The sequence below is a fragment of the Trichogramma pretiosum genome, unplaced genomic scaffold (genome assembly GCF_000599845.2).
Source record: "Trichogramma pretiosum strain Unisexual culture from Peru unplaced genomic scaffold, Tpre_2.0 scaffold60, whole genome shotgun sequence".
NCBI lineage: Eukaryota > Metazoa > Arthropoda > Insecta > Hymenoptera > Trichogrammatidae > Trichogramma > Trichogramma pretiosum.
This window is the reverse complement of record NW_019640805.1, coordinates 685,450-699,186: the sequence shown is the minus strand read 5'-3', so window position 1 is coordinate 699,186 and position 13,737 is coordinate 685,450. Positions and strand designations below refer to the sequence as shown.

General features: G+C 40.3%; 1 protein-coding gene across 1 annotated transcript in view; it reads right to left on the bottom strand.

The window, feature by feature from the left end:
- Window positions 1-448: 448 nt before the first annotated feature.
- Window positions 449-13,737, bottom strand: part of LOC111693905 (POU domain, class 4, transcription factor 2-like) — a 28,637-nt gene continuing 15,348 nt past the window's right edge. The window contains exons 2-4 of the mRNA XM_023460038.1: window positions 11,883-11,915; window positions 968-1,015; window positions 449-473 (exon numbers count right to left, since the gene is read on the bottom strand). Coding sequence (XP_023315806.1) covers window positions 449-473; window positions 968-1,015; window positions 11,883-11,915 — 106 coding nt within the window. The remainder of the gene's footprint in view (window positions 474-967; window positions 1,016-11,882; window positions 11,916-13,737) is intronic.

Below are 13,737 nucleotides of genomic sequence, written 5' to 3'. Positions count from 1 at the left end.
TTTCAAACTTAGTTTGCTGCTGTTGAAAGTTGTAATTTTTATGTAGAGAACTAATAGTTTTACATTTTATAACATACACCGACTTCACGGAGTAAAAGTATCTTTTTTGCGAATGTTAAACAGCATGTATTCAAACACATAACTTCAATGTTTCCATCAAATTGTCATATTTTACTTCTATTGTATAGAAAAATTTAGATATTTTTCTTTTAAATTTCATTATTTATGAAATGAAAAAAGAATATGAAATTAAAAAAGAACTGAACTTTTATTTTAAATCCTTTGGAAAATAATTTCACTTCATCAAAATATTATCAAAAAGCGTTTAGATTAAAGAAGTAAATAAAAGTGTTTTGAACAATCTAGTTTATACGTAAAAAGTGTCAAGTTTTCAAGTTTGTGAAAACGTGAGTAGAGCAAAAGCTGAAAGAAAAATATCTAAAAGACATTAGATGTAAGGTGAGATGGTTGACCTGCGTTAGTAATAAGAATAAATGTGACCCTATTACGAACTCAATTGTTACAAAGCCACGGATGGGTCATAAGCCGATCTTTTTGTCGACTGTTGAAAAACTGTTTAGAGGGGAGATACCATCTGAATGAGGTCTGCATTCTAGGTTAAGAAAAAGCTCTAACGCCGATTTTATAGTATTTTATCGTTTCATTCACGAAAATACTTATTATTGCATGAAAATGATCATATAAATTGCCCCTTGATTATAACATTAACATCGATAAAGTTTATCGATAAATTTGAAAATCACGAAACAATCTTAAAAATTAAAACACTTTGAAAATGTTCATTGACGATAAATATTTGAATTAATTAAAAGGAAACCATGAAGGAAAAAATCATATTTGAAACAGATAGAAATTACATTCTATTTTCAATTAGCTTACTCTTGTTTTAGGACAAACAATTGACAACGTATCAAAAATGTGAAAAAACGTATCATTAAGTACTCACCGTGCATTGACTGAATTTGGATTGCCAACATCATCCATTGACGGTTTCCTAGAATGAAACCACATATGTAGTTCGTTAGTGTTTGCGCGCAAGTGCAGCAGCGCAGGATGCGCCGCGGCAGCTCCATAGCCGCCAGTATACAAATTTGGCGCCTGCCACACGCCTCCGAACGATTGAACGTCCATTTTTATTTAACACTATAATTACAGCTCTCTATTTATACAGTAAAAAAAAAGAGAGTATTCATAAAATCAGAAAAGTCGCGGCCGTACACCTGTGGTAAGTCCGAAATAGAGCGGCAGCAGCGGTAGCAATCGAGTAAAGCTGCCGCCGACTCGTGCAAGCGCGTACGATCAAGTGTTGCGTGTCGGATATATAAGCACGCGTCGTCCTCCGAGGGGTTGATCTCGAGCGACCCCTCCACGGATATTTTGGTGCGCCCTTTGTGATGTTGCTGCTGCGAGTCGTCGTCTTTTTTGCGCCCTGCAAGTGTGGCGTTCGAGCACGCGCGATGGAACTTACATACACTAACATTCGGACCAATACACGCTTCAATGTATTATGCACGATTTGTTCATGCGATTGTTTCGTACTCTTGTCGTAAACATGCTTCAGATTGGCCAAAAAATCATTCATTGGCAAAGATGACAAATATGAACATGTTAATATGACTGGACTGCTTTGAGCATTTTTTAAAATACTATATTATTTATTATTTTTTTCGTGCAATTCGAAATCATGCTGGGTATCTTAGTTCCGAGACTCTTACATAATGAATATTATAATACTTTTTTTTTACTCGAAATAGATGAAGTGCCAACTTTCTAGAATATAAATTATAACTCATATTTGAAAAATGCATCTCCAAAGCCATCAATCTTTTTTTACTTTATTGACATTTTATTATTTTATATATTGCGGTAATTTCGATGTGAAAACTTTTTTAATACATGAAAAAATTATTTTTGAGTTTAATCTTATTGTCAAGCTTAGTCCAATAAGTCTCTTATATACATTAGAAGCGAGTCTAATTCGCCTAGTGTTATTATAGTTTGGCTTCACGGAGTTGAGATCTGACTCGCGCAGACGATTGCTGGCAGTGAGCAGCTATGTATATTGTGAAATATATGAAATGTGTACGCGTGCGACACACGTCCCGGCAATTATATTTACACAAATGTGCGCGCCTACGTCCGGAAAAAGGACTGCTTGGCTCTCTTTGTACCTTGCCGCACTCGCATGCGCGTATAAGAGTGTATGTGTGCGCCACGAGCCTCGAGAAGGGTGAGCTCTCTATCTTCATTTGGGCCGTGCCGCGAGCCCCGAGACGCCAATAAAGTCTCGCTATCTTGCTCTCTTACTCTACTATTCCTATATATACGCTCTGAGGTACATTTCGGGCCAACCCCCTACGAGTGTAACTCGGCTGACGCTGTCGCTACTGCTACTGCTGCCGCTGCCACTGCTGCGGCTCGACGAGATTATCTCGGAGCGATTAGCCCGTTATACGATGAGACCGAGTTAGGGAGCATTGATGTCGAGCGATCGTCTTCGAGGAGCATAGGCACAGGCACACACCCACGCACGGTAGCCAAGTAAGCTTGATGGAATTTTAATGTAGTCACCACTGACGTATACGCCAATACAACCTCATGGCCAGCATTTCGCTTGGAAATCCTGTATTTCCAATCGTTCGACGTGCTTTTGTTTTAATTTACTTTGCTACTATGCTTGCCTATCTTTTGGGTTGTTCAGTCACACGGGACATTTATCGCAGAATTGAGTGGAACTTGATTTGCTATTACTGATTTACTGATTGATGTTCCTTTTCTCAAACAGGTTTTATACTTTATTGCCAAGTTGCTTCTTTCTTTTTGTAAAAAGATCCTGCTTTTAAACTTTCTTCAGTTGTGGGTCAAAGAAATATCTTGATCATGTCGAAGGATTCATCATTTAGCAGATAATCGCGTCAGAAAATTAAAAATATTCACATTAAGAGTGAAGTTTCATTTAAAGCACTATAAAATATCAACAATGTCCATATTTATATAAGTTGAGCGTAAAAATGTTGAACATAATAAAAAGTAAGGCGAAAAAACGTTCTAATAACTAGTCTAATAATTGTTCATTTTATATCCTTATAAATCGAAGTTGCACAAAAATGCCTTAATCGGGAACTCGTTCGACGAGTATATATTCATAGGGTACTTACAGCCTACCAACTGACCTGTGCGTGTAATGACACGTGCAGACGAAAAACTTGGTTTCTTGCGGAATAGACGCCCTTTCGAGCATACATTCATTGTAGTTTCACAGATTTCTTTCAGAAAAATCTTGAGTAAGTTTTGTAATGGATTTACAGTGTCATAATTTGTAAAGGTGTGACCTGTAAATTATTTCAACGCAGTGAATTTAGAAAACAAACTTTTTTGCTCTTGGGCTCGGCTGCAATGCAGAATCAAGATAAGCAAGTCTCGGAATCACGACAGCTTCTTCTTATTTGACTTTGCTTTTTCTGATGAAGAGCTTTACACTTTTACATCTTGTTCGTGTGCACAAAAACTACGAGATTATAGCACCTGAGATTAAGGATATGAAGTCTCGTGACGATTCTTAGATTAGCTAGAGAACGTCAATTTGCTCCAAGGATATTCATGAACGCATTGTTTTTTATGCGCCACCAGGAACAGTATGAAAGGACGAGTATCGCGTAACAGTATGATTAACGATGGAAATGCAACAGCTCGAGCGTTCGATTCCCAGAGTATTTTCCAATCAGTGTTTACAGCCCTTACACTTGAAGAAAGCGAAACAAGTATTTATAGTGGTTACTCACAGCGTGCGTTCCTATATAAGGATAGTCACCGAAAGAAACGGCTCTTACTGCAGCCACTGCTGCTGCTCGATCAGGGATTAATAGTCGATTCTTACTAATTACGAGTGACTTTCGCAGTTATATCCCATGTTCGTACCTAACACTCGCCCTTATGTCGTTTGGATTTTTTGCTTCTTGTCTTTTTCTCTTCCTCTAGTTCTCTTCGAAGTAACGTCTGTATAGTATAGTATATAAGACTGCTACTTTTATCAGCAATAGCAGGCAAAAAAGATCATCATTGTGACAATTTAACTCTTTTCTTTGCCGAGCTGTTATTCATTAGTAATGCCTTTTATTTTTTTTCTTCTTTCGTTTGTTGTCTGTCTGTCTATGCGTATTTCTTTTTTCTCTCTTCCTCTCACTCTTTCTTCGTCGTTTCTCTTTCGTTCAACTGCGGCATTTGTTGTTGATTGATTTCTTGAAAATGTGAACGCACACATTCACTCGCGAATATGTATATATATATCCGTTTTTATGTCATTTTTTTCAGATTGAGCTAAATTTTTATGTTAAAACTATTTAGAGTTTTGTTTGATTGATTTTGTTATGCCTGATCACAACTGCTCATCGAAATCAACCTGTAATAAAATGTTCCATTCTATGCAAGCTAATTTATTGTAGCAAACCAATAATAATTGAAAAACAAACTTATGTTGCTCTTGAAAAACCATCAATACATTTCATTCGTATTTGAAATGTTTCATAAATTTCAATGTTGATCATACAGTCAATGAATCGTTGGATATATTAGTTCATAAGAGGTGTTAATAACAATTTTAAATTCCGACTGACCGGTAGAAAAAGCAAAGCATGTAAAAGTACTTCTTCTTGGGTGCAGTTAGTTTACGGGAACAATTTGGTAGCTTGTCAACTATCATTAAAATCAATTAGAGATCAATGAATGCTGTCCTGAAAGAAATCGATCGGTTTAACGAGATCGAGAATCGATTAGTGTCTCAAAAGCAAGTAACCAAGCTCACTAATGTACACTCAATATGACACACGCTGCAAAAAAAGTAGAAGTACGGATAGGAGTTACGCATGTGAATAAAATAAAACGCCAATCATTATTAAATATAAATTTCGTTTTTCACTTTGATTTTACAAGCATAATAACATAAAAACATTGAAGTAGATATCTACTGTTGAGGCTTTTTCATTCCAATACAGTAGCTCTAATGCAAGGTGGATTTTTATAATTATTTATTTTCCTTTAACTGCTTATTATTCAAGCTTGCAAGAAGTGATCTGTCCGATTGATTAATGCAATATTTAACGAGTCCTAGCTTTGCAGGATAAATTCGTAGAAAACGTACGCGAATAACCCAACTACATTTTCTTGCATTTACATGGTTTTGTATCTCATCTGCGCCTGTAGAGCGAAGAATGAATGTATACGCTAACGATTCGTTGGTTCGGTGACGCCGCGTACGTGTATAGATACCGTCTTTGATTTTCGGACGAACGCGTCACTTCTGACACTTTTCTCGCTTCGATCTAACAGTCAATCTCGGCAAATTTCTACGAGGGCATGTAAATTTATAGATTGATGCTCGGGTTGTTTGTTTTTTGCTTCTTAGTCACTCCATAGACTATTGCGCATGTACTTTACTATTGACTTCAAAATAACGATTGAAAGAGATGAACCATTGATACAATTTATTTTTTATCATTTTCCTTACATTTATTTGATGAATACCGATGATGGAAAAAACAGTGCTCCGTTTCATCATTAATAAAAGAATTTATTTTGTCGATAAAAAAAATCGAATGCCGCTGTTGTTTAAAATTGATTTTTACGCGCTTCGTTTGCTTACGCCATGCCAAAAAAGTCAAGCATTTTAATGTGGAAAAAGTCTCATAACATCACTGCTGATTATTCGGCGATTTCGTCGAAAAAGGCACGCGCAAAGTACAAGAATGCATGGCAAGACTGTGCAGCAGATGCTGCTGCTGCTGCAATAGCCAGCAGTGTTTGTATAGCCAAGGTATACATACATACATAGTATACACACAGACTGGCAAAGACAGAGCTCGAAGAAGATGGGCTCATAAAAAGCACGTGGCTGTTTCTGCTCAAAGAACAGGACGATTAGCCGTTGTCCTTTGTGTGCGCGATTAAAATACAGGTATCCACCGATAAACTTCTTTTAGGCCACGCGCCGCTCATTGATTAATTCAGGCCTCGTTTTATGTGCGGGGGCGCAAGAAGAGGCCGTTTGGCCCGCTAATAGCTCGCCTACTGCTGCGAGACTCGGGCTGCGGCATTCCCGCGATCCAAAAAATGTGACAAAGCTCATTCGTCGTCCGTTGCAGTTCGAATTCCGCTGCTGGTCTTCTTCTCTCTCGAGTAACGCGACTCCGAGTCTATGTGTGTACGACCTCGTGTACGTGCGTTTACATCTGTACACACGTGCACACGGATACGGGCTCGCACTCGCATACGTGTGTGCAAGAGAGAAGAAGAGAAAGGCCCCTTATGCGATATAAGTTTTTTTGCGCGGGCTTACGAGTGTTTTTGGAGCGCGCGCGCGCGAGTGCACTCGCGGCTTCCCTCAATTCCGGGCCCCGCAGAGAACGATTGAACGATTCCGAGGCCAGAAGCCGATCGCTTAAAAATTGCTTCGGCCCGCTGTTTTTTGCGGCCTCGGTGCAGCAGCGCGAGTATTTTCGGCTAGAGAGGGGGTGGTTTCGTATGTTATTGGTGACAAGAAACAGTCGTAATGTGCGGACTATACGCGAGCCGGTTTTTAATTTTGTCTCGAGAACCGATACAGTTCTCGAACACTCCGGCAAAGATGATTGCTCCGCTCGGGCAGTACATCGCCCCGTTACATCGAGTATTCGATGACAATTGGTCGCCGCTTTTTTTGCCCTTTCGACTGACAATTCGCAGTACTGCGCCTCGGCTCTTGTTATACTTCATAGCCGATTTTATCGATTAAATATGACAAATGAACATCAATATATTTACCTCATTCATAATTAAAGTGACTCAAACTGGATATTATACCACAAAATGCCCAATCTTCCAACCGAATAAAAACTTTAATTATATACTAATTAAGTTAAAGTCATAAATTCTTCAGCACAACTTTATAATTAATTTAAATCTGTCGACATGCTAAAAGCTCATTAGATATATCTATACTGATAGAAAAAATAAGTGTATTACTCTAAATTTACTTGGTTTTTACAATAGAGAATTGAACAATTCTTGACGCTACACTGTGGATTTTTGATTTTGAAAAATTGCGTGGTACAAGAGAATAACACGTGAATTATCCAATTTTAACAGCAAATCCGAGCAAATACTTAATAATCCACCCATTTTTTCCATCAAAGTACTGACTACTCAGATCGTTCAAGCACGACCAATTCGAAATTTAAATTTGAAGTTTTGCTTTACAGTCTTGCAGAACTTTCACGATAAACGGTCTAAACTTTGTGAGTGTTGGAAAATGTGGTGCTTATGCACGATAAATCACGGGTCTGATGCATTGAAATAAAATTGTTTCTGAGCTGATCCTAATGGCCACTGAAGCTGTTCATACAGTTAACGACGCTAAGTTCGCTTCCATGAAAAATCATTATTGTAATGTGTTTATCAGGGGTAGGCATTGCATAAAATAAAATCTAAGTGAAAAAATAGCAATAAATGAAGAAGTGCAGCTCATATATAAACAAACGTTTTGAGATGAGGGACTGTAAGAGAGAAGAAACCTCGACTGATCTAAGTTATAAAAAAAGTACAATGCTACTGATGCATTGGAGCGATCAGAGTCCAAGGCAGAAACGATGATGAGAACAAACCTCGAGTTGCGCTGCTCATTATACCCACTGCCTGGGTGCATGTATACGCTTATGCGGAATGCAGTCCCTTTTTCTTCAATCCAATAAGTAAAGCATCTGTTCGATGATTCCTGGTCAAAATGTATGTCGCTGCGTATGCACACGCACAAGCGCATGCGATAAGAGGCGCACACGTTGAGAAAACACAGGTTCCACGTATTATTCTATTTTCTTACGTCTACGTGCGTACTATGAGCGAATGTGCTGCAGCCACAGCGCGGAGTATACAGATTGACTTATGATCGGATCGTTGAGAATTCAGGGCTCAAATGATCGTTGAGCTTTTTGCGCTCGTTCATCTTTATGTAGCGCTTAATGATAACTCCCTTCATTTTCATTTCTTTTTCGCGATTCCGGCGTTTATTACTTTAGCCGATCGGCCGCCGCTGCCGTGCGCCAGACTCACTATTTACACTGTCATTGCAGTGGCACAGAAGCATCAGCGCACTCCTGAGTGCTACTACGATTATAAGTCATTACCTCGATACGTGAGAAGCATCGGTATTCGAAAGTTCGAATGCGGATAGTGATTTGCGGATCGTGGACTGCGGTTATCGCTATGTGCCGCTCGTGCACTCGCCGGCCGGCCGGATCGGGACTGTTTTCTCTCTTCTATACTGCGCGCGCTTCTCATAATTTGCTTTTGGAATGATTGAAAGAAATGTTCACCGTTATTGAAACGATCGTTTTATGCGATTGTAATTTAAGGAAAAAGTATTTAATTACACGGGATTATTAAATTCGAGCGTCTTACGTTCCGCAACGCAGCACTAATTCCCGACATTTTTCAAATCACTACTTTTCTTTTCTTTCGATCATTTTTCAGGATTTTATCCGACGATACTTCGATGCGCGCTTCAAATCGATAGACGGCCATGCGCAAGATGTGAATCGATATTTGATCAACAACGTGTTAATATCGTAACAACGCATCGCCTTCGGCGTAATTACGTTCTTCGAGAACTTTTACCCTGGTAAAAATAGTCTGCGCTCATTTTAATATCGTGTGAATATACATGGCAATCAAATATAATGCACCTATATGCGTAAAATTAAGTCGTGCGCGCTTCCAAGAAGCTTACTCTACTACTACCACTATCTCTGAATAAGCTATACCATGTGGGATGAAAAATAATGTAGATTATCGGCTATAGTATGGAAAATGTAGCATCCTTTTTGTATTAGGTAATCATTCGAAGGCAAATCAAACAAAAATCTATCGGCGATCGATCGAGATAGATGAAACGCATTTATTGCGACTATATCTGATCGGCGCAGCGAGTGCAAACTGATGTATCGCACCTCAATTTTTCAGGGAAGGCGAAAAAAGCCAGGCTATGCTAACAAAAGTCCCAAGGTTTTCCACTTTTTGTCGAGATGCTCGCGCGATCCGTAACGTAAGCAGCGCAGAACGTGCGCGCAGCAAAGGAGAGGTTGAGGAGAGAAGATGGTGGCTATCTTACGTGTAATATGCCCTGCTGCTGCTGCTGCTTCTCGTGTGTACGGTGCCTCGGACGTTTACATCGATAAACGATCACTGATCAATCAAGGTACGAGCTTTGCGCGACGGCCTACTCGGCACTGCAATGCACACTCGGACAGGTAGGTATAAGATAGGTAGGTAGGTAGGTAGGTAGATGCGCGCGGCTGCGGCGGTGGCGGCCGCTCGCTTAATGGATGCTGCAGCTCGGACCTCGATATAATTATTGACCGGCAGCGCATATCGAGTCGCTACGAGTCCCAATTTGCGGATCGCTACGCTCGACCGACAGAGATGCTCACCTTATCGTCTCATCTCGATTTTATCGAGAGCTTCTCGCCCAATGCGTGAGCAAGCCTTAGCGATATGCCAACGAAATATCGCAATATGCCACCTTTTCTCGAGTACTCTATATCGCCTCTTCTTTCGATTTTCTTCGCTCTGCTCTGATCACATGTATTATTTGTGCGAGACTGAGAACTCGCGAAACACCATGATTTCGTTCAATGCTTGTAATTTACTTTTCTTTTTCCTAAAAAATAAATGCATGCGTATTACGTATTGGTACGACTCTTATGCATACATATTATGTGCCTTACATCTTAATGTACGTGTATACCAGATCTCAATAATTCAGAAGCTTACAAAGTTTGTTTTGATACGAATTACAACATACATCCTATCTTTTTTTTCTCAATACCTTTCAGTAATACTTCAATCGAACTGTTGGATGAAGAATAAATAAATAAATTATATAAAAATTTCCACTTTTAACACATCGCGCCCTATTTTAGAGTCTATTACAGGGTTTGGCCGATAAAGCTTCGAAGGGCTCGCGGTCGTGCCTCCTTCCCAATTCGGTTCATTTGAATTTCGTGCCTCCCTCTTATCTGCATGTTGGTCGGCTCGCAGAGTGGAGAGAGGGAGAAGTACACTTTATCTCGGCATGCTAACTCATTACCGCGGAGAAACGGGGAAAAAAGCAACACCAAAAGAGAAATAGCCGAGAGAGAAGGTGTTGGGAGTGAATAGAAGAAAAGCATATTATGAAGAAAAGTCTCGGAGTCTTCGATGGGCAAGGGAGAAAAACGAATGTACTTGAAAAAAAGCACACGAACTGATAAGGCCTGGCACGTTATTAATTATACACGCAGCTAAACTTATACACAAGGTAGAATCGAAAAATACGCAAGATCCGGCTGTTTTTCAATTAGAGCTCGATCGCTTACAGTTAATTGTGGCAAGGTTTAAAAGTTTGTTTGTACGCGTCAAAGATTCCCCTTGACTTCTCGCGTCGAGTCTTGGCGAAGCGCTACTATTAATTATGCGTCGGTCTCCCTCTACACATAATATGTTGTACAGATTGCAGCGCTCGTCGATAGCTCGAGAGCTCTCGCAAGTTTTGCTCCGCTACCGTTGCTCCTGCTCCGCATTCAGTTGCCTTTTTCCTTAATACTGACACGCGAATTTTTCAAGCTCGCCGTCCATTTACGTTTTGTCGCTCTCTTTTTCGCGCGCGATAATAGAGTATTTAAGCGAGAGCTGGCGAAGAAGCTGCTCATCGTCGAGTACGAGCTCTTGTGCAAGCGGGCGTAATTAAATTGCTTTACATTCGATCAAGCGCTTTTCTCTTCCTCCTCTCCTTTTTTCTTCCTTCGTTTTCATTCTCATAAACGCGCGTATTACACGGGCGCAATAAATTATTTTGGCATGAGATCATCGCGCAGGCTCAGCTTAATTGTTGTCGGCTGATGTCGGCCGCGCATCGACTCGTTTGTTCATTTGCTCTTTCTTCTTTGCGACTTTCGCGAATAGAGATTCGATTTAGATACATGTAATTTCATATCATTAATCCATATTAATTATTCAAATTTGTTCGTATTTTGCCTTATTTTTGCTCTCGGAAAAATAAAACGTTTCATTAAAGTTAAGTACATGTGTCGCAAATTAAAGCATCGAATCATGATTAGCTTTGTCATATTGCCCGTAACGATCGATAAACTCAACGTGTGATTAAAATTATGCAAATTTGAAATCGTCGAGCTCGCCGAGATTTATGTCGATTAAAAATATACAATGATTATACAGCTGGAAAGTGGAGTACATTAACGCTTGCTCTCGTGGACTGCCATGTATAATAAATTGCTGGCTTGGGCGAGTGCAATTGTTTTATCGGCGAGTGAAAATAGTAAAAATAACCTATAGAGAGGCTGGTAAGTCATTGTTTTGAAAAGTTGCGTTACTAGTCCATGTCTACTTCACGAATGTCCACAGCTATCGGTCGCCGAGCATGACGATTCGACTCGCGGCTACTTGATTTACGTTCGTCGCTTCTTTGCTTTATTCAACTCGGTAGTTAAGCCAGCGTCTGCGTGTGTATAGGAGCCTCCGTGCGTGTATGTATGTATATACCGAACAATGGAATTGCATGACATCCGCGCTGCGTCAATCTGCCCCTATCTATCACTTATTTTCTCTACGTTCCTTCACTCATCTCTTAGTTGGCTTCTGCACGTCTCTCGCTCGAGAGTTGAAATTTTATCTCACACGCGCGATTTTCGATCTACTATAAGTCACTATGTTTTATTTTATCAATGAAACAATTTATATTTTTATAAATAATTAAAGCTAAAGCGCAGAATTTGTTGTCTTATTAGAGAGCTGTTTTTTTTACACAACTTTTTGATCGTCAATGAAAAGGAACCTACCGATCTGTCCAGCAGAGCGCATCGTCGCGATATCTGAAACAAAAAATCGATTGAAACGTTAAAAATTTTGATTCCATATTTTCAAATATCATAAAATTGTATGTATCGCTCAAGCGTATTAGGAAGCATTAGCGTATCGGGCCAAGGGTGAAGACAATTGTTAGATTTCTTAAAATTACAATGCCCCAACAAGAGTCGAGGAGCTTGTCAAAAGACCGATGAGGTTGCGGCTTACAGGAAAAAGCTCTTACATGAGATCTAGTGGCTTTTGAAAGCGACCTTCATCGTAAATCGTGCTGCTAAGACTAATCTCGTAGTTAAGAGTATATATATACAGTTTCCCGCGGAGGCAAGTGCAACTCGTAGAGCGTGAAAAGACATCTCTACTGGTATTTGACTCGGAAAAAATCGTCGTTCGGAATGCCGAAAAAAAGTCAATGCTTTTATGCTTTCAACATTCACGGGATCGAAGTTAATCCAATCTTATTACGAATGCTGTTTTCAAACCGGAAAGTTATGTCGCGCATTGGAATCGTTGATGAATAACGATGAATTGATAACGGTATATCGCTTTAGAGTGATTAAATTCATGAGCACGAGATGAAAATTCGGTTATAAATCTTGGCGCGCGCACCCGCGTACACATGCGTACAGCAGAAGTTTGCATCTCCCCGGAGGACTCTTTGCCTGTAACAAGGACAATAAGTCAAAGTCCATGGTACGGAACAATCGAAATGTCATTAATCATGACTTATGAGCTTCTCAGTAGTTCGACACTGTAGGCAGCAGGAGCCCGACGCCGCATACACACGTCTAGGCTCGAACACACGGGCTCAGATAAATCCAAAACGAACGAAAAAAGTGCCTTTCGCCCTTTCCTGGCGTATCGAGCCTTCCCTCGACATATCTAAAACTGGGATAGTTCATAAGTTGACAAGCGCACGAGGGAATCGCAGCTATCCTCGCGCACACCCACGTGCTTGTGTTTTCTTGCGTGTTGGTGTATGCCTGTGCGAGAATTATTATACGAAGGTTGCGGATCAAGAGTTGGGGATGACCTACAGCCACGCGCTTCTTTCATCCGCCGATCCAGACATGATTTAAAGCCAAATATAACGTCGGACAGAAACATTCCTCGCTGCGTTTAATTCCAGAGACTCACCCCCCACAATGTCGCAATAGCCTGGCTATTCCTTGGTGGTAAGAGACATTTTTCGCGTATCTTACTTGAGTTAATACGCTTCGTCCTTTCTCTCTACTCTCAATATCGTATGCGTAACCGCGTCGTGGCAAATATTTACGCCATAAAAATAGTTGTCTCTGGTCTAGTGCAACGCTCGGAAAAGATCTTAATTTAACTTGAACGCAGACGCTGTATTCACATTATTTGTGCCAGTCTTAAACTTGCAATATAACTTGATAATTTTTGTAACATCGTTTATTCTCGTGTAACGCATTATAGCTGTTACGAGGAGCAGCTCTAGTCATGTTATCTCCTACAGGTAGAGTTCTGTGTACCACCACGAGGAGCAGCTCTAGTCATGTTATCTCCTACAGGTAGAGTTCTCTGTACACAATACAGCGAGTGAAAGGTCAAGAAGTCTATGGTAAACTAAAACCATACTGTACGCTCATCGAGCTCCAAGTGCAAACTTTACTCTCGCATCCGAGTCGGCGTTACGCGTATATTTATGAGAGGGCAGCGCGCGGCATCGCACATATCGCGCCCGAGTCCCAACACGTGCGAGCCGGAGCGGGCCTTTTAATTAAATCACTGTGACTCATTACGGATCCTATAGGCAGTCTCGAGCTTTCTTGGACTGCTCTCGAGGGTGCTATATCCGCGCAGCTTCGA